This window comes from Manis javanica, chromosome 6 (assembly GCF_040802235.1).
Source record: "Manis javanica isolate MJ-LG chromosome 6, MJ_LKY, whole genome shotgun sequence".
Lineage (NCBI taxonomy): Eukaryota > Metazoa > Chordata > Mammalia > Pholidota > Manidae > Manis > Manis javanica.
The window spans coordinates 22,488,370-22,516,015 of record NC_133161.1 but is presented as its reverse complement, the minus strand read 5'-3'; the positions used below and the strand labels follow the sequence as shown (position 1 = coordinate 22,516,015).

At 47.4% G+C, this 27,646-nt stretch overlaps 1 protein-coding gene across 13 annotated transcripts; it reads left to right on the top strand.

Moving 5' to 3' along the window:
• Window positions 1-164: 164 nt before the first annotated feature.
• CCDC136 (coiled-coil domain containing 136) lies at window positions 165-27,646 on the top strand. 13 transcript variants are annotated; one of them, XM_037019622.2, is made up of 19 exons: window positions 165-321; window positions 1,107-1,214; window positions 2,810-3,073; window positions 3,163-3,237; window positions 9,611-9,934; window positions 12,104-12,215; window positions 12,783-12,951; window positions 13,191-13,331; window positions 13,666-13,824; window positions 14,085-14,255; window positions 14,639-14,824; window positions 16,440-16,634; window positions 17,098-17,325; window positions 18,700-19,158; window positions 19,510-19,731; window positions 20,764-21,042; window positions 21,688-21,987; window positions 23,627-23,684; window positions 27,308-27,445. In XM_037019622.2, the coding sequence occupies exons 1-18, from the start codon at window positions 264-266 to the stop codon at window positions 23,648-23,650; spliced, it is 3,474 nt and encodes a 1,157-aa protein (XP_036875517.2). In that variant the 5' UTR covers window positions 165-263; the 3' UTR covers window positions 23,651-23,684; window positions 27,308-27,445. The 13 variants fall into 13 exon arrangements, with proteins under 13 accessions (XP_036875517.2, XP_036875515.2, XP_017507730.3 ...); XM_037019620.2 differs by having other exon boundaries at window positions 23,581-23,684; XM_017652241.3 differs by lacking the exon at window positions 23,627-23,684 and having other exon boundaries at window positions 27,308-27,646.

The window sequence follows — 27,646 nt, the reverse complement described above, 5'->3', positions numbered from 1 at the left end:
ATCTTGTCGCTCCCCTTGGGGCATCCTCAAGCCCCGAGTCGCTATCGTCCGCTCCCCTTCTCCCTCGCCCCGGGCCTCGAGGGGTGTCGCCGGACGCGATAGCTCGGGCCCCGAGCCGGGAGGAGGGCGGGCTTCCGGGCGGGGGCGGTGTCAGGTGGCCGCACCAGCCCCGCCCCCTCGGCCCGCCCGCCCTCCCTGCGCACTCCGCTCGGTTCCCGGCCTCGCGGCTGCGGTGTCTATTCCGGGCGGCGGCGCGAGCGGCCATGGAGGCGGGTGCCGGGGCCGGCGCGGGTGCCGCAGGCTGGAGCTGCCCCGGCCCAGGTCAGAGCCGCCCCTCCCTCACCTCTTCACCGCCGCCCCTTCCTCTTCTCCATCGCTTTCTGCTCCAGACCCCACGTCCTCCTACCTCCGGCGCTTCCCACCTTGCAGCCTCTGTCTTCTCCCACCCAGTACGCCCCAACCCGGGCCGGGTCTCCATTTTTCCGGACTGGGTAGTGCCCACGCCGGCTGCATCCTCCCTGGCCCTCCCTCCCCTGAGCCTCCCTCATCTCGTCTCTCCAGCCTGATGGTGCTTCCAGCGCTGGGGGCTCCAAACACTGCACCCCCTTCGGCCCCGAAAGCTTCTGAACTCGGGGCTGGGGTAGGAAGGAGAAGGTCTAGTGAGACAAGGCAGGAGAGCGCATCGGCCCCGGCCCAGAACCCCTTCCCAAACGTCTCCTATCACCTCTTCCCCTTCCACGCGCCACCTCACCCTTTTAGCCTCTTCTTTGCTGGCTCCTGGCCTCTCTTCCATCCTTGCCCATCTCCTCCCTGTCCGCTCTGGGCTGAAGAGATACACAGCCTTTCTGTCTATGCAAGGGAGAGGGCCTGGAATGGGGGTGCTGAGGAGGCTGGGCAGCATAGGGTGGGGTCCCCGCATGCCCAGCTAGAGGGGCGGCTTAGGGAGGAGAGTCGCAACGCTGGGCAGACTGAGCCAAACACTTCCATCGGGATTAAAAACCCCAGGGCTCCAAACGACTAGAAGGCATGTTCCCCCTCCCTCCCCCACTGCACCCAAGGCCCCAGCTGCCACTAGCATCCCACAGTCCTTTTCTTCCTGCTCTCAGGACCCACAGTGACCACTTTAGGCTCCTATGAAGTGTCTGACGGCTGTGAGAGAAAGAAAGGCCAGCGCTGGGGGTCCCTGGAACGGCGGGGGATGCAAGCGATGGATGGTAAGTTTACCCAAAAGCTTTCTCTCCCCCTCACCCAATTTCCCTTTCCTCCTCCTTCCTCCCTCTGACCCCTGAACACTGAACCAGGACACACAGCCCTTCCCCCCAGCCCACCTGAGCCCCCTCTACCCTTTGGGCCTGAGCTCCACCCCTCCTCAGGGCTCAGGCTTTATGGGAATGAAGTTCTGGGTGCATCCCTTTGGGGCCCTAACCACCAGCTAACGAGGTTGTGTGTCCCTGGGGAGCTGCCAAACAGAGAAAGAGGCCTCCTTGGACAGAGTTTTGAAGCAGCCTTTCAGCAGGGGGTTAGTTCTCACTGCCTCCCGACCCAGATTGCAAGCTGTCTCTTATTTTTGAAAAGCAGGGAAGTGAGCATGCAATTGTTTTTCTCCGTGAACTCTGACTTTGAATGCAAGCTTAGTAGCTTTGGTTTTCTGGGATAACTTACTGCCCAAAAGCAATTGCTTGGGACAGGGGTAGGTAAGAAGGCCAACCTCCCAATGCTCATGTATCCCTACTGCACCCATCCCATGTGACTTAGCAGGTGCTGATGACACTAGGCCCCTGGAAAGATGCTTATCTGTCTTCCAGGACTTCCTGTGAAGTGTCCTCCCCAGGCTCCTATGCACACTCAGTGTGGGCTCCCCAAGGGGAACAGATGATGGGAGGGGTCCCAGATGAATCTTAGGCTGGTATTACTGGGGAATGTAAGATGGATTCCGAATTTAAAACAAAGCAAACAGTCACCATCTAGAGAAGATTCTGCTATTTAGAGGAACTGCATTGCAGCAAAGGAGGGGGTACTCACCAACCAGAGGCTGGGGACCAGCACACCCCAATTTAATGCATGAAAATGGCAGCCTTTCTTTTATACAAGGGTACAACCTCAGACTTCCCCCTGAAAACTACCTGTGGTCAGCAGGAGAGGAGGGGCCTCCTTACAAGCAGGGAGGGGAGAGGAGACCTCCTGAAACTCAGCAGGGAAAAGGAAGGTAGACCTTGAAGAATTTTTTAAAGAGGCTATTTGATAGGATATATAGAAAGGGCCCCAGTGTTTGTCCAGTAAAACATTTAGAATAATTTCATTTGGATGTTTTCTTTCTCTACCTACTGATAGACAAAGCTTTCTTATGGAAAGGCTGATTTCTCACAAGCCACCTGAATGATTTTTTAATTTTCTACAAACCACAAACTAACTTTTGCCCCATTTGGCCTAAAGACAGACACACTGAGTGTCTGAATCCTCTCTTGACTACTTGTCCCACTACCCAGAGACCACCAGGACTGGAAGAAGCAGGTATCCCTGTACAAGCTCCACATGGCTGAGCCAGCACCCAGCTGCTCAAAGGCAATAATAGAAGGTCACTGGGTATAATATTCATCCAGAAAGGGCCTGGGAAGGGGGTGGGCTACCTCCAGACTTAACCCTCACACCTGAGGACTCACCATGAGTGTGGGTCCTGCCCAGGGGCTCCTTGGGGGACACCAGGTGGCACTATTTTACCATCTCTGCCCTGGGACCATGAGTTTGTGGGCCCTCTAACTGTGGACAGGAAGTTGGCTCTGACTCCCTGGTCCATGGCTGTCTCCCCTAGGGGAAGTGTTACTCCCAGCTCTCTATGAGGAGGAAGAGGAGGAGGAAGTAGAGGAGGAAGAGGTGGAAGAGGTAGAAGAAGAGGAAGACCAAGTACAGAAAGGTGGCAGTGTGGGCTCCCTGTCGGTTAGTAAGCACCGGGGCCTGAGCCTCACGGAGACGGAACTGGAGGAGCTGAGGGCTCAGGTGCTCCAGCTGGTGGCAGAGCTGGAGGAGACCCGGGAACTGGCCGGGCAGCATGAGGACGACTCCCTGGAGCTGCAGGGTGAGTGCCTGTGATGGAGTCAGAGGGCCTGGGCCCAAAGGCTCTGTGGTCACTGGATGCCAGGCCTGCTGCTCCCCCTCTCACTGCAGGGCTCCTGGAGGATGAAAGGCTGGCCAGCGCCCAGCAGGCGGAGGTGTTCACCAAGCAGATCCAGCAGCTCCAAGGTAATTCCTGGCACTCAGCAGGAGGGAGGTGGCCATCCAAGTACTTTTGTCCTGAAGCACAGCAGACAAACATAACCTAATTCGGTACTTTCTCCTCCTTTTTCTCTACTGTTCTCACCCTTTCTCCTTGTCTCTTCATTCTCTTTATTTAATCACCTTTTTTTTGCATCTCTATCAGGCTCTTCTCTCTTCCCCTGCCCTTGCTTTTCTTCCCATTTAACCTCTTCTTCTGGTTAACCTCTCCTTTCCCTCTTCTCCAGCCTCCCTTCCCACCTGAATCCCTTTTACTTTGTTTCCTGGTCAGTACCAAGATAGGTAACCAGAGCTGAATTCCAAACCAGATTGCTTTTTCCTGTCTCTCCAGTGGCACAATGGGAAGAGCAGTGAGCCAATGACAAGTGACTGGAGGGGATTCTATGTATCTTTTAAGGGAAGCAGATGAGAATGCTTCTATTGCTCCCTAGGACCGAGCTTGTGGCCCCAAATCCCTTCCTTCTAAGGCCTAAGGCCTATGTCCCTTTGTCTTGGGGAAGCAGCAAGGCAAGCGTCCCACATTCCACTGCACCATAAAGAGGCAGCTTTGTTACTTCTGTAGGCTTCCGGAAGGTTTAGGGGAGCTGCCCTAGAAAACAGCAGGGCCTCTCCAGGGAGAAGTGAGATCAAGCCAAATGAGAAGTATAAATGGAGAAAAAAGGGAGGTCGGGAAGCAGACCAGGAGAGGAGCAGGCAAAGGTGGAGAAGTGGGAGGGAAAGAGATGGGGAAAAAAGATGTAAGCAAAGGTAGATGCAGGGAAAGTAGACAATGAAGGCAAGGAGGGTGGAGGAAAGAAGTGGCAGGAGATGTGTTCCACGGGGAATAGAGTGTGAGCATTGGTCTCAGATCACCTAGATTCTTAGGCCCAGCTCTGCCATGTAACATGTTTTGTGATCTTGAGCAAGTCATTTTTATCATTCTGTGACTTGGTTCCTTATTTGTAACACGAGCTAATTTACTCATCAACCATTTATTGAATGCCTTTATACTTGGAGGACCAGCTATGAACAAGAGACTAGATCCCTACCTTAATGAAGACTACATTTTAAAAGAGGAGAGGCAGAAACTAACAGAAGTTCAGGTGTCAATAAATGCTCCAATGACAATAGAACAATATGATATAAGGAGATGGGGTGAGATGGGAGTTTATCATTGATAGGGTAATTAGAAGTGTCCTCTTTGAGATGACATTGGAGCTAAGACCTGAATAATGAGACAGATCCGAGGGAAGAGCACACCAGGCAAAAGGAATGGTAACTAAAAGCTCAGAAGCAAGAATGAGTTTCATGTGTCTGAGGGACAGAGCAAAGGCTACTGTGACTGAAGCAAAGTGCATGTAGAGGACTCTGGTAAGAGAGATCTATGGGGCAGACAGAGATCAGATTACAAAGGGCCTTGTAGGCCAGATGAGAGGTTTGACTTTTATTCTCAGTATAATGCAGAAACATGGGAGGATCTTAACCAAGTCTAGAGTGATACGATCTGCTTTACATTTTTAAAAGGACACTTTCACCACTGTGGAAGTTGAATGGAGGTAGATGAGTCCAAACAGTGAGGCTGGCCAGCAGTTTCTGCAATAGTCAAGAGATGATGGTTGCTTGGATTAGAGCAGTAGAAATGGAGATGATGCACAGTATCTTTGAAAAGTGGAGCTCTCAGGGCTTCTGATACATTGGATAGGGGGTTAGGAGAGACATGAAAGGTAACTGCCTTGAGACACTGGATCAACAGTGGTGTTATTTACTGGGATGGGGAAGACTTTGGCAAAGAACAAATTTCAGGGCTAGGGGAACCATTGAAGACATGTAGATGTTGAGTTTGAAATAGCTGTTGAAATGGGTAAGTAAATATGTTAAGGAAGGAGGCAGATGGATATATAAATCTAGAACCAGGGGAGAAATCGGGCTGGAGGTATAAATCTGGGAGTCATTAACATATAGATGGCATTCAGATCCATGGGAGATCACCATGAAATAACATGGAAGAGGAGAGAAGAGGTCCAGTCCCAGGAATACACCAGGATTTAAAGGCCCAGTATAGAAATAGTAATGAACAAAAGAGATCAAAGTAGGAGGAACTAGTAAAGCATTTTGTCCCCTGGAAGCCTAGAGCACAAATGCTTCAAGGAGATAATGATCAATTGTGTCAAAGTTACTACTGTAGGATGGTCATTGGATTTTATTTGATGGAGGGTAAATGACTGAGTCATTATTACAATGAAGATAGAAGCCTGAGTGGACTGGGACTGAAGAGGAAAGGGAAGGTGAATGGAGAAGGTGAGTACAGGTAATTCCAATCGTTGTGTTTTGCAAAGACATAAGGGAAAGGGGAATGAGGTAAAAGGAGAGTTTTTTGGTTTTTTTAGAGATAGGGACACACTAGGTCATGATGAAGGAAACCGTCAGCAGAGCAGAAAGCCTTTGCTTGGAGAAGAGGCATTCTTCCTTTCAAATAGGAGGGAAGGCAGAGACTCTTAAGTAGACATGCAGGTAGGCAACGATCTGGGAAAATAAAGTTCTGGATCGATTCCCTATTCAGTAGGGTTGTTTCTAGCATTAGACCTCACCCAAGCAGGCGGGGCTGAGGATCTGGCGAAGGTGCTTAGGCCCCACCCCGCGTGAGGAAAATCAGGTCGTCCCTGCGCACGCGCGTTGCCCGTTTCCGCCAAGAGGGGGCGCGCGCGGTCTCAGAGGTAGCTGGTGTTGAGAGGCCGTTCCGGCCTCCACAGCCCCGCGGGGTCTGGGACTGGCCGGCGGCGGCCGGAGGACCCCTAGGGAGACCGCTTGCGGCGAGGGGGCGGGGGGCGGGGGGTGGGGACGACGAGATGGAGGACATAACCAGTGAGTACGAACCACTTATTTGCCCCGCAGCCCTACTCCCGGGCCCTCGGCCTTAGCCCCAGCAGCACCAACCCTTTGTCAACCGGCGACTGCCCTTCTGAACCCGGGTCTGGCCCTTCCAACTCCCAGCCAGCGTCTGCCCCGCCCCGTTTCCGGATGAGCACCGCCCCTCGGGCTGTCAGTCCCGCGCCCTGCCGGCCCTGCCCCTTTGTGTTCCTAATTAATAGTTTTCGGGGCTGAGGAAGACCTCCCTCCATTCCACAGTGGGTCTGAGAAAGCCATTCTTTAGGGCCAAACTGCAGGGGAGAACTGAAGGGAGGTTTGAATCCTAACATCAAGGGCGTAGTTAGGAAGCAGAGTTTGGTCAGCCCCCCATAGAAAAAGCCCTCCGCAGGCTCTAGGGCTTTTATCTTTTTTTTCCATATAAATGAAGTCAAATATTCATTTTTGTGTCTTTCCTTCACTTTGCGTAAAGTTTATTGGTTCTGCCCATATTCTTGTATGTATATGTAGTTCATTACTTTTTTTCTGCTGAGTAGTATTTCATTGTATGAATATACTGCAGTTTATCCATTCTTTTCTTGATGGAAACTTGGACTGTTTGTATTTGCCAATTGTGAAAAGTGCAGTAATCATTCTTGTACATGTCTTTTGGTGGACATTCGCTTAATTTCTGTTGGACAAATAACGAGGAACGAAACTGTGGAGTCAGGATAGGTGTGTGTGTGTGTGTGTGTGTGTGTGTGTGAACTTTATGAAAAACTACCAAATAGTTTTTCAATGTGGTTATACAATTTTACTTTCCCACCAGCAGTGTATGAGGCTTCTGATTGCTCCACAGCCTTGTTCACACTTTAATTTGTTCATCTTTTTAATTTCAGTCATTGTGGTGGCTGTGCAGCAGCATCTCATTGTGTTTAAATGAGCTTTTCCTCTAAAATAATGAGAATGAATACTTTCTCATGTGCTTATTGGTCACTTGAATATCTTCTGTGAAGCGGTTTTTCTTTGCCCATCTAAAAAGTCAGATTCTTTGAATAGTCTACATTCAAGTGCATTGGCAGATCCGTTTGTGAATATTTTCTCTCCAGTCTGCAGATGGTCAGTTCATTGTCTCAGCAGTGTCTTTCACATGCAGAAGTTTTTAATTTTGATAACATGTAATATATCTTTTTTTGGTATCACTAATATACAATCACATGAGCAACATTGTGGTTACTAGATTCCCCCTATTAAGTCCCCACCACATACCCCATTACAGTCACTGTCCATTAGCGTAGTAAGATGCTATAGAGTCATTACTTGTCTTCTCTGTGCTGTACTGCCTTCTCTGGGCTTTTAGCTTAATGGCCAGTTGACCTATGTGTCTCCCTGACTAGCCTGTGAGGTCCAAGAGGCAGACAGCCTCTGTGCTCTTCAGTAGTAGGTAGAGCAAGGACTTTGTTCTTTTCAAATAGGAAGGAAAGCAATGAATTGCACAGAATTGATGCATCAATTAATATTCGTTGAACAGACCCAGGGGAGGAGACAGCTGGGATCATTCCAGACAAGGAAAGACTGGCAAAAGATGTGCGCAGAGCTGTGTGTGTGAGCTTGGGAGAGAAGGGTGAGAGATACCCCTGGCCCTGTAGACGCTCTGTCCACTCAGCAGCTATATTTGCAGTACGTCCACATTTTTCTTCTTAAGCATCCAATTGTGTTCTGATTTTTTTTTTAATCCAAACATGTAATTCTGTACCCATAATAGATACTTAGCAAAAGTTTGTTGAATAGGTGAGCCAGCCCCTGCCGTGTTTACGCATGAATACAGCAAATATTTATTGAGCTTCATTTTGCCAGGCCCTATGACTATCCTGGAGCTGTAATGGTGAGGAAAACAGACATGTTCCCTGCCTTCATGAATCTTATAACTAACACACACACACACACACACACACACACACACACTCACTCACTCACTCACTCACTCACTCACTCACTCACTCACTCACTCACTGTAAGTCCAAGGTTCTATGAGACATTTATTACAGGACTTACTTTACTGCTTAATTGTTTTGAGGAGATGGGGTCAGGGGCTAGGGACAGTTGGAACCTGAGTAGTGAGTAGAATGAGCAGGAGCTGGGGACAAAGGGATGTTGGATGGTGTGCTTCTCAAAGGGTTTTGTGGAAGGTCTTGTCCCTCCCAGCCTGATCTTCATTAATCCCCTAATTCTGGCTTCCAAGGCTTGAATTCTCAATTGGTGTCAGTCCGTTTTATTCTCTCTCACTTTTAGATTCTCCTGATCCTTGATGGGTACCTGTGTCCAGAAATTCTGAGATGTTCCACAGATAATTGAGAGCTCTGACACATTTTTTAAAATATAAATTGAAGTTTATTATAAAATACAGGATTTTGTGAAAATTCAAACAGTATCAATGTGTATGATGTGAAGGTGTAAGTCCCCATCATATGCTATCTTGCTTCTTAGAAGCAACTACTGTTTATGGTTTGGGGCATAGATCTTTCCAGATCTTTTGTATGTTTTTATATATTTTCTATGTTATGTGTTATACATATAAATACTTCTTTTCAGATATAGGATAATACCATATATTTTACAACTCATTTTTTACATTTTACATTTTCACATTTTAACTCATTTACAACATTTTCATTTTACATTTTAATATATTATGGAAGCCTTTTCATGTCTTCTCTATAGCTCTGCCACCTTTTAAAAAATGGCTCCATGATACCTTATGTAACCATCATCATTTAAACAATCCCTTATTGATCAACATTTACGTTTTTTCCTCATGTTTGGTTATCATGTGAACCCACATTTGAATTTCAACTATGAACTCTAAATACACATTGTTTTGGGTCCAGTATACGCAGGTCAAGGGAACTCTCAGGCTCTGTAATATCTAAGCTTTTAGACTGAATAAATAAAATGAGAATAGTAAGTTTTCTGAGTCAGAATTTTTGGAAAGATTCAGGACATCAGGAAAATACTGTAAATTAGGTTTCATCTTTAACTTAGAAGCATTTACTAGTTTTTGTTAGCAGTAGCCTAGGTTGTTTTTGGTGTGAAGCTTCAAAATCTACTTTTCTATTGCACCTTACTACATAGATTCCCTCTCTTTTCCCTTTCTAGATATTCCCTTTATGCCATACCAGATGAAACAATATGTCTCTGATGGGGTACAAACTTGGTTGTCAGGAGTTTCTGGATAAGAAAAACTCTGCCTTAATAGTGAATCTGTGGCATCTTGCTGCACTGATGGACAGTGACTGCATTGGGGCATGGGTGGGGACTTGATAATATGAGTAAATGTAGTAACCACATTGTTTTCTCTTGTGAAACCTTCATAAGAGTGTATATCAATAATACCTTAATAAAAAAATTTTTTAAAAAAAGGAACGAAAAGAAATAACTCTGCCTTTAACTTTGCCTCTAGAACATCATATATTAGTTCACTAATCCTCTTGACCATCCCAACCTGTGGGCTTTGCAGGTGAGCTGCGGTCCCTACGGGAGGAGATTTCTCTGTTAGAGCGTGAAAAAGAAAGTGAACTTAAGGAAGTAGAACAGGAGTTGCACTTGGCCCAGGCTGAGATCCAGAATCTGCGGCAAGCAGCAGAGGATTCTGCAACTGAACATGAGAGTGACATAGCATCCCTGCAGGAGGATCTCTGCCGGGCGCAGAGTGAACTCGAAGACATGGAGCGCATTCGAGGAGAGTATGAGATGGAGATCACCACCCTCCGTGCAGAGATGGAAATGAAGAGCTCTGACCCATCCAATAGTTTAAGTGCCTCAGATTTCTCTGAGTTGCAAGGTATGAGAGAGCAAGACCTCCTGGTCAGTAAAGTCAAGCAAAGGGAGGTAGTATACAAGGAGATGGTGGAAGGTAGTCTTAGGTCATAAATTGGAAACCTCTACAAAAAACTCTCCAAGTTGAATTCAAGACTATAAGGGAGAAAAACTTACCAGATGTCATATAGCCAGGCCATAGCATGAAGATGTACCCTGAAAATTTTCCCTTGGAGAGTCATTGGGCATGTGTTGACTTGACTGTGGGAAAGACCTTCCTTGGAAAGTTTCCAGTTCTAGGATGGGAGTAGCGGAAACTAGAATAGGATGGGAGTATAGGAGCCTGTCACCTTGGAAAACTCTTCCTGCTGCTCTGGTGGCGTGGTGCTTTGCCTGGACTGCTTTATGGGGGGCCTCCATTCCTGTGGCCAGGTCCTGGGATGTTAACTCTTGGGCTTTTTTAGACTTCTTAAAATCAGAAGCTTTAGGGGCAACAAATCAGAGCACAAGACAGCTGGAGAGGAAGAGAGGTTATTTCCAGTAATACATGAAGTACTCAAAAGCTTAGAGTTCTGCTTTCAGACAGTGAGTGCCAGCTAGTTGCTAGGATTCATGACATCAGAGAGTTTGCCTTTATTCTGAAGCTAGATTTATGATCTGGGTATAATAGGAGGCCCTATATTAGGCCAGGTTGAGCAGAGGCAGTCAACAGGGCATCAAAAAACTGCAAGTTTTCCCAGCTGTGTTAGCCTCTCAGACGAGCCCTTGACTGACAGTGCTAGAAGTGGGAGGCTGGTACAGTGGAAAAGCTTGGGCTGGAGCTAAACAGACTTAAGTGCAGAATCTTAGCTCCACTAAGTAGCAGGATGAACTTGGTCTGGTTATTATCTCTCGGAACCTAAGATTTCATATCTATAAATACTGGTTAAAAAAACTTTAAAGCTAGATAGGATCCTGGAACAGAAAAATGTAGAGAAATTTGAATAAAGTATAGTGTTTAGTTAATAGTAATGTACCAATGTTGACCCATTAACCATGATAAACGTACCTGTGGTAAGATGTTAACAACAGGGTAGACTGGGTGAGAACTCTCCCAGGGAATTCTGCACTTTCTTTGCAACTTTCCCGTGCCCCACAGGACATGGAGAGCAACAGAAAAGGGCTAATTGGGGTATTGAATGAAATGCCTAACATGTTGAAGTAATCACACACTAACTGACTGACTAACATGTTGAAGTAATCACACACTAACTGACTCTGAGGCTGAAGTCATCAAGTCTAATGCTTAGCACATGGCTGGCTTTCATTAAAGATTAGTTTCCTTCTTTCTGTGTAGTCTACAGTATTTCAAGGACTTTTGGTAGGAATAAAGAGGGAATATTAGAAGTAAATTTCAGGGAGTTGAATCTTATGGCAGGTGAGATAGGCCTTGTGTTCTAATCAGAGCAAGTTAATATATTTAAATAGGAGTAGAATCAGTATTCACGCAAAATAATTCTTAATCATGAAGAAACAAAACAAATATGAATATTTGTATTATCACAGCATTAAAAAGTTTTGGTACCTGGCACGTAGGGACATGTGCTAGAGCGTTTCAGCCAGATCTCTGATGATGTTTAGGGATGATATGTGGGTCTGGTGGGGTTGGAGTTTTCTGTCAGCAGACAAAAAAGGTCATTAGAAAGAATTCTTGACTTCATGCAGGCAGTGTCTTCAGTGCGGTAATCAAGGAAGTGAAAGGACATTCTGGTGCCTGCCGTTGTCTCTGAAAGGCCAGGACTGGCAGTGTGACATCGGGCAGTTCACATCCCTCAACTTTTTGTACTAAAAGAGTAATAGGGGGAGGTAATCATTAACAGTTTAGTGGAAACCGAAATATAATAAACTAAAAACTTAATTAAAACCCTCACAAGCTCCTAAAATCTCAGGACTCTGCATTGGTTGGGATTTTGAAGATGGGCATACAGAACAAATCTGAGAAGATGAAGAGAAAGGCAGCTTCCTGAAAGAGGACACAGATCGAGAGCAACGTGGAATTTTCTGGGCTCTCCTAAGCCTCTTCATGTGTTATCTCTTTAGAAAAAGAGAAAGTATTCAGCCTTCTCTGCTGGCAGATTTCTATTCAGGAAAAGTGGGGGCTGGCCATCAGTGCTTCTTCCCCTGGATCTCACATCTCTCTGCTTGTCCTCTGCAGAAGAATTGCAGCAACTGCAGGAACGCTACCACTTCCTGAACGAGGAGTACCAGGCCCTGCAGGAGAGCAACAGCAGCCTCACAGGGCAGCTTGCAGATCTGGAGAGTGAAAGGTACAGCCATGAGGCTAGTAGAGCTGTGTACAACTCTGCCTTGGGCTTTTCCCTGAGTAGACACCATGAAGGCAGATGCCAGGCCTCTGCTCCTAGAGGCCTGGTCCTTTCCATAGTATCCAAAGGGTATGATATTGCCTAGAAGCAAGCATGAGGATCCAACCCAATTGCCTCAGGACTAGAGTTCTAAAATTTAGTTTTCTTCCATTCTAGGCACAGGGGTCTGGTTTGCTCTGCCCTAGAGTAGATCAGAAGTGATTCCTTTGTTGTCCATACAGACTGGATTTAGTCTGATGGCACAGTGCCTCCAGATTGAAGCTGGCTTGACACCAGGCCCAGTCTCGAGCCCTGTTGAGCACTCTTAAGGGCTCTCAGAGCCAAACATGCCCTTGCATATTGAGATACTGGGACTTTTTCTATAATCTAAGTGTGTTTGAGAGGTAAATCACAATAGAAGGCTCCTTACCATCTTTTGCCTAAAATGAAGGCATTAGCACCAAGCACACTTGTCAGGTGATGTCAGCTAGAGATCTTTCCCAAACATGGCTCTGGGGTTCTGGATTACAGGACACGGAGAGCAACAGAAAAGTGGCTGGAGTCCCAAACAGTAAGGAATATGATATCAGCAGGGTCTCAGACTTCGGAAATGGATTTCCTAGAACCTGATCCTAAAACCCAGTTGTTGAGACAGCAGCTGCTGGAAGCTGAGGAGCAGATGCAGGACATGCAGAATAAGGTAGGGGAAAGCAGGCACCTTTCACTGTCCTTCTTTTACCTTCTTTTGTGGTAGACATATCTCCTTAGGCATATGGTTGCAAAGGAAGTATGCGCTATGGCCAGAGGTAGTACCCTGGGGTCTCGCTTGCCTGATGTAAATATTCCTATAAAAGGAAAGACATACTCTTGTCAAGTCTAATCTCGGAGTGCCTGTGGTACCTGTAGTGAATCAGACTTCCTCTTCTGTTTCCCACACAGTGTAAGGAATTATGTTGTGAGTTGCAAGAGCTACATCAGCATCGCCAGGCCAGCGAGGAGGAGCAGAAGCAGCTGCAGAGGGAGCTCAAGTGTGCCCAGAATGAGGTGCTTCGGTTTCAGACTTCCCACAATGTCACTGAGGTAAACCCTGGCAGGGGAAGGGCACTTGGGGAGGGCAGAAGGGCCTACCTGGAGTCACTGCTTCCAAAGGGGACAACAAATGCAGAGTAAGGCTGTGCTCTGCTGACTCTTGCCCTGCAGTTAGGGCTACAGTCTACTGGAGACCCATTGGAGAAGTCGTATAACTTTGCATTCTAGAAGTGGTAGTCATTTTTAAGATCTGCTTCAGAGAAGAAACCAAACCTAGACCTGTGGCAGCCCCTCAGTCTTCTTCTGGAAAGGAACCAAACTGATCTGTAGAGGGGTCTGCTGTTTCTTGGCAGTAACTGTTGTACCCACATCCTCCCCACCACAGAATGAGGAGTTGAAGTCCAAACTCTGTGCCCTGCAGCAGAAGTATGATACTAGCCAAAGTGAGCAGAGTGAGCTCTTGAAGTTCCAACTGCAACTTCAGACCGAGCTCCAGCAGCTCAAAGTCATGAGACACCCAGCCGTAGAGAGCCAGAGTGAAAAGGTAACAGCAACCAGAGGTGAGGGGCAGCTTCGGCGCTAAGAGGTCTGGGGAAGGTGGATAAGGGTAGAGAGTTAAAATAGCTCCAGTGCCCCACCACTACCCCTCCACCCCCATATGGCACCTTGAGTCCTGCCGAACGCCCAGTGAGCAAAGGGCAGGAAGAAGTCAATTCTTAGGCTGCCCATTTGTGAGGGCAGCTCAGCAGAAGAACGAGTGGGTTGTGGATCCCAGAGGTACTGCCCGAAGCCCTTCCACCACAGGAGTCACAGTGCCGGCTACAGAAGCTGCAGCTCCAGTACCAGCACATCGTGTGTGAGAAGGATAAGCTGCTGCATGTGCAGCAGCAGCTGCAGGACAGCCTGCAGTACCACAAGGCCGAGGTGCAGCACCTCAGGGACACGGTGGCCTCCCTCCAAGACAGCAGTGAGAAGGTAACAGAAACCTTGGTGTGGGAGGAGGTAGCAAGGCAGCCTTCTCTGTGAGGGTAACTACAAAGGAGGTGCGGGAAGGGCTGGAGTTCTGCACACTGGCTCTCAGTGCCGGGATGAAGAGGTGCTTAGTAGGAAGGTGAACTCAGCTTCCTTTGATTTAAATCAGGAAACCAGCTTATAAAAAGGAAGCACTTTCCCCACCTCCCAAAAAAGGAAGCCCTGAATGTGTCTGTGCAGAGACTTAGGGACTGGTCCCTCTCAGGAAGCCCCCGTTGGGATGAAATTGGTACTGGAAAGGACAGAGTTGGATCTCCTTAGTTCCCGCCTGAGAGGAGAGAGCGGGACTTTTGGGATGATGGCGGGGCCTGCCTCTCCTGCCCCAGAATGCAGAGTTGCACGCCCAGCTTCAGGAGATGAAGTGGCTGTACCACAGCAGCAAAGATGAGCTGGAGCGGCAGAAGCACGCGTATGATCAGCTTGAACAGGACTTCCTGCTTTGCCAGCAAGAGTTGAAGGAACTCAAGACCACTGAGCCCATCCTAGAGGACAAGGGAAAGTGTGCTAATAAGGTAACTGTAATTAAGAGAGGTGATATCTCCTGGGCACTTTCTCTCGGGAAAGGAGGTGTAGGGGCAAAAGATGAAGTCATCCAGCCACAGTCCCGATGGGCTTCCTGTACAGTCACAGCTGAGTGTGTAACAGAGGCAGAGCCTCTGTGCTATTAACTTTAAAACAATCTTCCTTGATTCTGACTTTGAGTCTGACCACAGCTTAAGATCAGTACATCTGGATCCAGTCTGAACACCTGAATGTTTTACACATGATTCCATGTGTGTAGACATTGATACTTCATTATTAGAACTCTAGTAATATCTTGTCATTCATGGAGAAAAACATGCACGTAGGCCCACATACACAACTTTTACTGTTAGAACTAGTAAGAGAAGGTCCAGTTTCCTGAGGCAGATTGCAAATGCGCTTGTCAGATGGCATGGTTTTATGCCCAGAGTGCTGATGGGGTGTTAGAAGGACCTAGGCTCTTGCAGGATTTATTCTTTAACTTCAGAGTAGTTAAGTTCTCTAAGCTTGAATTTTACCCTCTTTAAATTGATCAGAATACATTCTTATTTCACTTCCTTTTAGTAGTAAATTCTGACAGTGATAAATACAGCCTTCCTTGCTCATTTTCTCTTTTTCCATAGTATGTCAAATGCAAGGCATTGTCAGTTACCCTGTGTTGAGCACTTTCCACTCTGATCACTGATAGGATATAGAAAGGTACTGAAGCATAATGGAAAAAGCACAAGAATCTCAAAAGATAGTGGATTTACATTCAGCTAAATACTCAATAGCTCCTGCCACAGCAAACAGCAGGCTGTGCCCACAGGGAAAGGCCTCCAGAAGCCACAGAAGTGGGGAAGGTTATTTGGGCACCCCCAGCAGTCCACCTGCCTCTCTGTGCCCAGGCTCATGTTTCCCTCTTCTTCCATTCTCACTCAATTTAGGGGGCCCACAACTTTATCATCACCTCCCCTCCTAGTAGAAGAGACTGTGGGAAGGGAGAAGCATGCCGACATACAGAGCCAACTTTTTCTCTAGTCCTAAATCAGCACTACGATTAGTGTGGTACTAGATTTGGGATTTTGAAATGGGGCTGATTTTAGTCTTCGCAACCCAAATTCAGTAGTAGCTTGGACTTGTCTAAAAATTTTAAAAGAAGACTATGACAGCAAAAGTGGGAAAAAATTTAGAGTGAAAGTAAGTCCTTATTGGTAAGGAGCATAATTAGGTATAAAACAACTGGAGATAATGAGAGTAGCAGGAGCTAGAATTCCCAGCAGGGTGGGAAATGTTATATCAAAGGAAAGGGCCAGAGAAAAGGAAGGTGGGGAAATGAGAAGGGTGGGGCACTGATTACACTCCCTCTTAAACTGCTCTCAGAAGGCCCTGTATACAAAATCTGGAGCACAGCCAAACACCAGTCCCGAGCACACTGATGGGGTTCCCCATTCAGCGCCTACACTTGTACAGGCACCGTGTGGCGTGGGATGGTCAGTCCAAGGTGACTGTCCAGGGAGGGAGACCCTGGTGAATCACAAGAGGCAGGAGAGTGCTCTGCTAGCCAGACAGTGCAGGGAAACGCCTGCCAGGTAACCACGCCTCCACACCCCACCCCATCCACAGTGTGATACCCTGCTATACAGACTGACAGAATTGCAGGACAAGTACAAAGCCAGCCAGAAGGAGATGGGGCAGCTGCAAGTGGAGCAGTGTGAGCTCCTGGAGAATCAGAGGAGGATGCAGGAGGAGCAGGGCCAGCTGCAAGAAGAGCTGCACAGGCTCTCATTCCCGCTACCCAAGTCTGGGCTCTTCCATAAGGTAACCATAGGCAGGGAATGGCTCGCTCTCTAGGGAGAAGCTGCTTTGAGAAGCCTCCCCAGGTGTGACTGTCCTTGGAAAAAATAAAAGGGTGGGTACTGAACTCTTCCTTTTCTCAACCAACCACTCCTTACTTTCTCACTAGTCTCCTCAAACCAGGTAATTCAAGATAGCTGATTAAGGTTTTAAACCTTAAATACTCGAATCCAGCATTTTATGTTTCAATATTTAGTCCATCTGGAGAAGATGTTCCTTGAAAGCCCTTTGTAAGTGACAAAATACATCCAAACATACAAGATAATTACTTTGTAAGCAGTTCTTCGTAGAAAGATTCCCTGTCCCAAGATGGGCTGTGCAGGGCCAACGCAGAGACTCTGCTGGGAAGGGTCCCCACAGAAAGGAGGTGTAGGTCTTTCCCTGTCACCACCCAGTTCCTGCCCCTTGCTTCCACTCCACCTCACAGAGTCGGGAGCTTCTGACAAAGTTACAGGATCTGTGGGAACTACAGCTGCTCTACCAAGGAATGCAAGAGGAGCAGAAAAAAGTGATACACAATCAAGAAAGCATATTAAAAGAACAATCAGAGCTGCACAGAGAGCTGCACCTTTTCAAAGTATCTCGTTTCCAAGAAGTGTTGGAGAATCCTGAGGATTCCAAATCACCTAAGTCTTCAAAATGTGGTCAAAATAAGGTAACCATATTAAGAGGCAGGGAGGCAGCTCGGGGATAACAGCCTGGTAGAGAAAAGGGGCACCCCACAGGTCACAGTTGGGAAGGCATGGTGACCAGGAGTAAGGATGAGATTGAAGTCATGCTCTTCCCCAGCTACGACCACCCATGGGCCCATTAAGATGTGGCTTTAGATTGCGGCCTGAGGACCCCACCCACATGCATGCCCAGTTGAAGCACTGTCAGTGCTTAGAAGCTTATAGACCCAAAGTCTGTAATCTCTTGATAATTTGACTCAACCCTTTCAACATAATCATTTTCAAAATGTATTATGGCAATTTTGTTTTTGTTTGGATTCCTTGGGGCTGACTCTAAATGTATCATCCTTTTCTCATGAGCTGGTTGATAGTTGAGAAGCACACGGTTCAGTGATCAAAGACCTTAACATTTTGGTTTTTGAAGCAAATTTAGGGCCATTTATTTCCAAGGGAAGAACTTCTAACATGTGGGTTTCTTGGTATTGATCACACTCTTCATTGGAACTTTGGTGGCTATAACAGCCAGTTGGGGGGTTGCATCTCAAGCACTAGTGTGGGGTCATGCCTCTGAGATCACAATGAAGATTTATTTCCACATAAGACTATTCAGGGTTGGGGGATGAATTTGGTCTGAGGTCTTAGTGTAGACAAGGAAGAACAGATAGGTAGTTTCAATTTAGGGTAGATCTATTCATTCAGATGTTAGCCTGGACAAGGAGAACAAGGGAATAGCAGAAGTTCAAGCTGTGAGATTTGCTCAGATTCCAAGGGCATCAGATTGTAGCCTGGATAACATGGAGACCAGAAACCAGGTACAAAATATCTCCTTAACTGATTAGATCTCATCCTGGGCATCAGGAACCAAGAAGTCAGGCCCAGAGGGCCAGGGAAACATGCCTAGAGCCCTGATTCAGAATTGGCAGGAGGTACAGTGAAACCTTTATTCCAAGTCCACAGCTTCTGAGGAAGGATTTTTCATATGCTTATATTCAGGGCCAGGCTGATTTTAGAATTGGGGATGGGGGAGGGTACTGAGTCTAAAGGTGAGGATAATGGGTACACCTGACTGAGAAGAGGGTAGGCTAGGGAGCCACGGCGTTCATGAGGTCCACACAGCTCTGCTTCAAGGAGAGGATGTGGAACCAGCAGAAATGGGAGCCTGGAAGTGGTGGAGTGTCTGCCCCAGGGACAGTTTGCCCAGTGAGCACGAACCCTCACGTGCCCATTCCTTAGGCTGCGGTGAGACAAGCATAGGTGTGAGGTTGCTGGAGTGCGCTCTCAGACTCCTGTGCGACAGCGGAGCTGCCAGTGGTATGGCAGTAGAGGGTAATGACAATGTCCCCCTCCGCTCCCGGCAGTCCAAGCTGATCATCACCCAGATGCAGGCCCTACAGGAGCTGTATGAGGCCAGCCAGACCGAGCAGGAGCTGCTGCAGCGGGAGCAGGGGCGGCTCCTCGAGGAGCGGACGAGGCTGCAGGCCGACTTGCAGCTCTGCATGGAAGAAATGCAGCTGCTCCAGGTCCAGGCCCCTTCTATGAAAGTGAGCCTTGAGTCCTACAAGAGGTCCTATGGTAGCATGGCCACCAGCAGTGAGAAGTGTCACAGTAGTTCCGGTAGCAGCACTGGTGATGAGAGCTGCCACAGGAGCTATGGCAGCTCCCAGGCCAGCAATGAGAGCTTCCTGCAGAGCTATGGCAGTGGCAACAGTGCCTGCGAGGCCCAGAGCAGCAGCAGCAGCGGCTCTAACACCTGTTGCAGGAATCATGGCAGCAGCAGCAGCACTGACGACAGACCTGCTGAGCCTGAAGACATGGAGGTAAAACTACCAGGTGGGGCCAGACGAGGAGAGGAGGCCGTTCCTTGTAAAGGCGGGAAGGGCACAAGACATGAGCGGGGCAGTGGGGTCAGAGGTGAGCTGGGTACTCCCTGGAAATAAATCAGGCCCTCCACCCCTCTGATACGGAGATGCTTCCACCCGGCTGGAGGCCAAGATTTGGAACTTTTCACCAACAAGGCCATGGTGCTCTTTGCAGGAAGAACTACAAGGGGACCTAGACAGTTCCAGATTCTTTTGGCCATTGTTTTGTACCCAAGGAAAGGCTCAGGGAAGAGAATAGGGCAGAGGGCCGGTGGTTCTTGGTGCCGTCTTACTCCCCACCCTCCACAGCACTTTGAAGACACAGTGGCCAAGGTGCTGTGCCAGCTGCAGGGAGTGCAGGCCAAGTACCAGCTCAGCCAGGAGGAGCATGGGCTGCTGCAGGAGCGCATGAAAAAGCTGCTGGGCAAGCAGAAGTTGCTGAAGGAAGAGTTGGACAACTGCGAAAAGGAATTCAAGGAGTTCATGAGAAGCCTTGAAAAGCCTGTTGCCTCCCAGAATGACAAGAATGAGGTAACTGCTAGCAGTTCTTTTGAAATCCCTGGAGCCAGAGGAGGTCACAGCCGTTTCAGAGAAGCTAGGGAGGGACAGGAGCCCACTGCAAGCCTGCATAGTTGTCCTGATCAGAGAGACAGAGCAGGGTCTGACTCCCGGGAGGCGGGGCAGTCCGCTACATCACTGGTGGGCATCTCTCAGGTGCCCACTACACTGGGATTTCCTGGCTAGCAGCTGAAAATTTTTATTTTTCCTTTTGCCACTTATTTCTTTTGCTCTGTGTCCAAGAGCACTTCTGTAGAGTTGTATTTTTTTATCTGTCAATTTTCTTTAGTTATTTTATGTGTATTTGTCATATCCAACTAGATTGTAAGCACCTCAGAACAGGGCCTTGTCTCCTTTTGGATCTCATAATGCCAAGAAGAGTGCTCTGCATCTGCTAGGTTGGAGACAGAAGGCATTGTTTCTGCTTAAGGATAGTCCACAGTCCAGTGGGGGTCACTGTGTGTGCATGGGAGAGATTCAGAGAGCAATAAACAACTGGGCCTAGTTTGCTTGGTATTGGAACCTACAGAGGAGACCATGATGTACTGTCAGATCAGGACAGACCAAAACAGAGATTAGGGAGCAGGGTTACAATTTGTTTCCAGGGCAAGGTGCTGGAGCCCAGGTATGTGGTCAGGAGCATGCAACACAGTTTCTTAGGTAATTGTACCTATTAGAGAAATAACTTGGGTGAAGCAGGAGTTTCCATTAAAAAAAACCTATTTAATAAACAGGTTCAAAAAGAGTGCCCAGTAGTTACTCCCCAGCCACAATAAAACATAATTTAATCATCGTGTTTTGATCATGTTAGATCATGAGGTATGATCAGGTGCCTCAAGAGAGGGAGAAGCTATTTCTAGAACTGCTTCAGAGGTTCACTTTCCACAGCTTAATGTTTCCTTTATTGCCTGCTTCCCCATGGGTTTTAGCAGAGAGATTGCTATGGCAGTGACCCCCAGGAAGGGCCCAGGCTGAGTGTGGTAACTGGCCCTCCACTACCAACAGATCAAAGAGCTGCAAGCCAGGCTGCGGGAGCTGCAGCTGCAATATCAGGCCAGCATGGACGAGCAGGGGCAGCTTCTGGCAGTGCAGGAGCAGCTGGAGGGGCAGCTGCAGTGCTGCCAGGAGGAGCTTCGCCAGCTCCGGGAAGAGAAGTCTGTCACCAAAGAAACCAAAGGAGAGACTGGCAATAAGAATATGAACAAGAATGCTGATGGGGTTAAAAATAACAAGGTTACCAAGCCAAGCCTGGACAGTCAGGAAGACAGTTGTGAGACTGGAAAGGTGAGTAGTAACCTTGGAAGGTGGAGGAGATCCTGAGAAGAAAAATCATCCACCCTTGTTTCAGTCAGGTGAGACATTTTGTAGAGAAGCTTCTGGTCTAACATGGTTCCACCTTAGTAGCAAATTGGTACTCCCTTTCCTGTGATTAAGGGGCAAGTGGAACACAGACCACTTAACACTGGAGATGTAGCCCCACAGGACCCCAGCCCTGGGCCGACGACTGCATCAAGTAGCCCAGCCCAGTTTTTCTGGGGCACTTGTTCTTCCTGGGTCATATGCCCAAGAGAAAGACCAAACGGATGAAGAGAGGAATTTATTCAAGCAGTGTATACTGATAAGTGAAAGAATTGAGTAAAATAGGAGTCACCATGCAGGGGTAGGAAGCAGCAGTTGAGGTGCAGTGGTGAAGAATCTTGCTCTAGTAGCTGTCTGAAATGGCTAATGGCCAGATAGATGTATTGGTCCAGAGGCTGGGTGTGACTGCCCTCCACACTATGCGCAGGGAGATTGACTCAGTCCAGAATGCCTGTTGCCCATGCACTGGGGCATGCTGGGAAACAGTGTTCTTGAGATAGTCCACTGTCCTGAGGGGAGGGATCTTCATGGGTAACAGCATCCCCGTCCTGCCCTGCCCCTGCCCCACAGAGTCTGGAGGTGGTACTGTACTACAAGGCTGACTCTGCAGACTTAGATAGTCTAACAAAAGAGGAAATGGAGGAAGGAAAGGAGGACATCAAAATGGGAACAAAGGAGGAGTGCTGGGATGAACTAGCTTCTGAGCCATCAGACCCGCCAGGGATGAAGTCCCTAGAAGATCAGGAGGGACATGGGAAGTCCCAAGACCAGGATGGCAAGAAAGAAGACAACAAAGATGAGGATAACAGTGACTCTTGTCCTGAAGCTTCAGAGGAAAACAACCCCCTCAAACTTTCTAAGAACAAAAAGGTAACCACAGCCACAGGGAGTCAAGTGGGAAATGGGCTTGTTCCTTATGTCAGGAGGGTTCTTCACCCTTCCTCTAGCGCTGCATTAAGGGTGCTGACAGTGTGAGGCCTTCTTCAGGATATTTCTCTCATCTTGGGCAAGTCACTCAGTCCTGCTTTCCCTGGTGCCCTGTTAGGGTTAACCTTTATTGTTAGGCGTGTGGGGAGGCTTGTGTCACCCGCTAGTCTCTATATATTGCAGGGCATGAGTTGGGGGTGATCAGCAGTGATAGTCAGAATACTTCAGTCCATACAGCAAAGCCATCAGCCAGTCCAGGGAGACCTAACCCTTCAGTTACTGGATCTTCAGAGGTTGGGGTGGGAGTATCCGGGGTAATTTGCCAACTGTTCAAAAGTACTTCAGTATCTTAACTGCTGATCCATCTGTGAAGGCATGTACTGCTGAATTCCTGCCCTGGTTGGGGTTAATTTGGGGGCTCTGGTTCCCTGAAGAGTCTGAGTACTTCCTTAATAAGTTCTCAGTTTCCAGTACAGCCTCTTTCCCTCTAAACACCAGGGAAGAAAATAAGTTTGTCATGGTGGGATGTCCCATCAACTCTAAGGCTATCTGGAACTTTCCAGCAGTTCACTGTGGTGCACTGGCTAAAGATCCCATGTGCGGTTCTCTGCTAACCGTAGTGGTCCTGGCAGAGGACCATTACTTAGGATATAAAACTTGGGAGAAACCACCGCCTCTTACCCAGTGTTATATTATTTTGGAACCATCATATTCCACCGCATGCTGGTTCAGAGCTTCATATGTTTCCTTGCCTTGGGTACCACATTTCTAAATACCACACCAATTTCACTACTTCAAAGTCGAGCCCATTCCTTGCATCTATACCTGGAAGTGCCTCTTTGGCTCAGGGGTTCCTAATTGTTTTGCAGGCAGCTACCGGCATGCATGTTATTACCTGCAAATTCAGTTTCTTTCTGGAAGATTGTTGCAGTCAAAGAACTAGCCTTCTCCATTGTTAGCTTGTTGTAGTGCATCTTGTCTCACAAGGACAGCATTAGACTCCTAGGGGATGGTAGAGACCAAAACCCAGAACCTGAGATTTGATGGAAATCAACCAGAACAAGTGGGCTAACAAAGGGACAGGTGGCCTGGCAGAAGACTGGCTCTTCCTAGGGTGACCCAGGGAAAGTGTATATCCTAGCCATCTGGGGAGCCCAGCTTTACTCTCTGGAACTTCACTTTTCCAGAGTTACAGCCCTACAAGAAAGGTCTCGGTGCAGAGAAGCCCTGATTGACAAGATATGAGAGGGATATGACAAGCCAGAAAATGACCCAATGCTTGATTTGGACCTAAACTGCCACTAAACCATCAGTTTTGCATCTTCTGCAGGCTACCAGTGGGAAGAAGCAGTCCTGGGCAGTGGAGAAGAAATACTGTCACCCTCACTTACCTGTTGTTTAACCTCTTGATATCTTTCTCTTTTCCCTTTGTTTTCTCATCTCCATTATCTGTTGGACTCATGTGTTTATGTCATTTTTACCACCTCTTATCTCCTGGCCTCTCCTTGTGCTTCTTCCTCATTTGGTATGTTGCAGCCATCCCCTGCCCCAAATCCCCCCATCTTCTCCTTGCCTCTTGTAGGCCTGGTGGTCATATCGGCTTTGATCTGGTGCTGGTGGGCTGAGATGTCCTAATGCAGGTACTGGAATAGTGTCCCTCCTTCTCAGGGGTGGAGGGAGGGTGCAGCTTGCCCTGGCCTCTCCTCTTTCCCATTTCTCTCAGCTGCTTGCTTCTTGCTTTTGCCATTTTTTCAACAGATAGATACTTGGGTCTGAGTTTTAGTCCCAGTTTTTTCTTGGGCTACTGTGAAGCCCATAATATCTCTAAGCACATCTTCGTAACACATAGGAAGCTAGAGTGCCTACCATTGACATGGTTTGAGTATCTGTCATCCTCTGGCTGGGAAAACTTTCATTGATTCCAGCACTGTTGCTGCTTTCAAAGCTGCCTGACTAGCTGATGTCTGCTGCAAGGCTATTCTGGGCCTCTATCTTTATTTAGCCCCAGAGCCGAGTTCTCACTACTGTCACCCCACAAGATGGCAAAGAAAGGAATCACTGCCTCCTCCATTGGGTGAGAAGAGGGGTCTGGAGAGCTGTATTCCCAGGGGCATTGGTATGAGAACAGCCTCAAATTGTCCTTCAGACTTGGTGAAAATGAATAGAAACCGCTACCATATTGTGTACTTTCTACTGAGAAGTTCTCTGGTTTGGGACTTTGGGTCTTCAGAAAAATCGACCAAGAATACCAGGAAATATTTTATTGTTCTCTGTTGATCACTTTTGGGGACCAGAGTCTATTGTCATTTGCTTCTCAGGCTAGGCTCTCTGGAGAGAGTGTCATACTGGTGAAAAGTTTTCACTAACCAAGATGCAGGTGTTCTCAGGGAACCAAGGTTGATGTATTCTGGGTACCTTCCAGTTGGCCTCAGTCATGTAAGTTGGTCTGCCAGCAGGAGGCAGAATGTGGTCTTAGGGCCCAAAGTAGAACCCTAAGTTTCCACCTGCCTTCCGGGACCCATGAACTGTTCTCTCTTGGCCTGTTTGGGCGACCCTACCACTCCCACTCCCCCCACCCTGTAAATGGAGAGCAGTTGGCTTAATGCACAGGTTCGAAGCAGCAGCCAAAGCACTTCTCACCATTTTCTTTTCTCCTTCCTCTGCCCACCCCTCACTTTTCTTCCTTCTCTTCAACCTTTCTCCTTCCTTTCTTTTAGGCATTACACCACTTACTCCCCACCAACAGTCTTTAACTTCCTTTAGTGATAAGCATCTTTCCCTGTACCTGTTCCTCCCCTGTATACTCCCAGATTTCTAAGTCCCTATGGGATGAGACCCTGAGCATTCAGCCATCACCTTTCGCACTCCCTCAGGCAGGCCCAAGCAGAATGGGGCTCCAGGAAGGACGTCCTTGCAAGGCTCCTCTTGGAGGAGACTGTTATGCCCAGAGCCTGGCTCTGCCCCAATATGCAACTCCCACCCAGGAAGGGAGGCCGTGTAGTACAGTAGAAAGTGTGGCTGACCAGTAGTCAGAGAACTTGGTTGAGTCTGTCTCTACTTCATACAGCTTAAGCCCAGTGGGCAAAATGCATACATTGAACGTTAGTTTCTTCAATTGTAAACAAAGGATGAGAAAACCTTTGTGTCCCTTACATGAGGAGCAGATGAGCTATGTATATGAAAGTACTTCACAAGTGATAAAACACCACAGAAATAATGAAAAGCATACATTTACATAATACATATTATATGCTAGCCACTGTTCTAATCACTTTACATATATTAATTCATTTAATTCTTGCAACAACCCAGTGAGGTAGCTGTTATTATTGTTTTATATGTGATCAAACTAAGGAATAGAGGGGTCAAGTAGTATGGCCAATAAACTATGAATCAGATTCTAAGGACTTAATATCAGTGAAACAAGTAAAACTCCAATCCTGTTTTCTCCTTATAATCTCTCCTCATTTTGAGCAGTTTTCTTTGGTTGCTTCCTGGTAATTAGGAACACACCATAGTTCTCATAACTGCCAAATCACATTGGCAAGTTATTTCATGTATTGTTTATAAAACCCCTTTGCACATTGCATATACTAAGCATCCTCTCCCATGCTCTGCCTCCAGTTGACTTTTTGGATCCAAAGCAGAATTTCCATTCATCCCTATTAGGTATAGTCCTTGATCAACCTGTGAAGTTTGGGTTTTTTAAAAAGTCTTGACCCTGTGGTTTAAAAATTCTCACCTTCCCTACCAATTTCACATCATCCTCAAGGGCGGCAGGCCCACCTTCATGTCTTCATCCACATTACGGGCAAGGGCTGAGCCTTGTCTTCTCTCCAGTCTCTTATCCATCTCATTGGTCACTTAAATAGTCACACAGCTGCCCTGTCATCCCACTCTTAATTATTTCCTCATATTCTCTCCAAGGATATCATTGAAAATTTTGTCAAACACCTTAAGTCAAAAAACATGACTTCCTTGATCTGTTAATTTAGTAATTCAGTGTGATGGAAGGCCTGGCATGACTTAGTCCTTTGGGACACTCAGACCAGCCCTTTACTCAGTCAGTCTGGAGTCTAGCCTCTACCCAGGATAAAGGGCACCAGTTCACACTTATGGGTTTCAGCTCTTTCCTTCTTGAAGAACATCAGACTGACATTGTTAGCAATGCATGTTAGGATATAAGCACCTGAACTTGTAAATGGTTTTTCCAGCTCCCTTTCCAGTTATTTTCTTACAGAATGACTCTCTATATTCATTTCCAAAAATGTTTTGCTTTCTGTTTCATATCTTCTGTTCTTTTTGATAACTGTTTCTACAAATGTAGATGTTCTTTGTTCTTTGTAGTTGGCTTAAAATCTTTTTAAATCCATCATTCTCTGAGTGAATGCATTCTTAGCATTAATGAGCTATACTCTGTCCTTACCTAAAACCATCTCCCTGTTACTTTAGTTGGTGCCAAAGCTTATGACTCAAAATCCAAATCCTGTCCTTCAAGCAATACAGTAAAAAAAGTAATACCAATAGCAACTATTTCCCCAAGTATGTATTTTCTTGTCCAAGATTTCACATTCCCAAATTATGCTTGTTTATTGTCCCACGAACCAGCAGTAGGATTCGCTATGGTCAGTGGAGTCTGAAAGCCTCAGCACACTAGCACACGCTCAGGAAGTCAGTCAACACACTGCTGACTTGTGTTTCAATGACCCTAGCATTTGCCTCCCAGAGCCAGTGACTGGCTACTCTGAATTTCCTTGAACCAACATCATTCTCTGGAAAAAGTCTGATGGTGTGAGAACCTCATATTTGCCTGCACTCCGTGGTGCATTTTTATTTCCCCTCAGTCGTCTTATCCTCTTGACTCCAAGTTCTTTTCTCCTCCATAAAGCTAATGAGGTGTTGCTGTTTTCCTACAGGCCCAAATTTGCCCTTTCTTACCAGAAAGGCATCCAGTCCTTTCTCATTGCAACTGTTTGGGTACTCTGAAGTCTGGCTCCTGAGCTTGCTTTTGTACCCTGGAGCCGGTATTCTCCCTCCACGGGGCACAGATACAAGCAGGCACCTCAGATGAGCCACATAGTGTTGTTCCCATTACCTAGTGGGGCCAGGACTAAGACCACATTGTCTCCAGCGGTTACCCAGGAGGTAAGAGACAGGACCGTGATGTTCTGAGGGTTTCTCCAGCACAAGTAGGCAGGGGATCTCTGGCTTAGGGAAGGGTTCAGAAGGCTGGACACTCACCACTTGTCTTTGGTCCCCACAGAACATGTCTGGGATGTGGAAGCCTATGGTGTTCTTGGCAATTGCGGCTGTGGCTCTGTATGTGTTACCCCACATGCGACTGCACGAGACAGGGGTCTACCTCACGGAGTGATGGCAGATCTTGGCCAGCCGAGGGGCGGATCCCCAATGCATTACCCTCAACTTTGGGCAGGACACACTGTACCAGAGCCCCTGCCTTCCATATGCCCCGTGTGTCCCCATTTCCTTAGCCTCAGTCACCCAGGCTAGAAAGGCTTATGGGGAGCTGCTGGCTGCCATCTCCTGCCTTGTATAAGAACCTGGGTTCATTGTAATTAAATATCAAACTAATTACATGAGA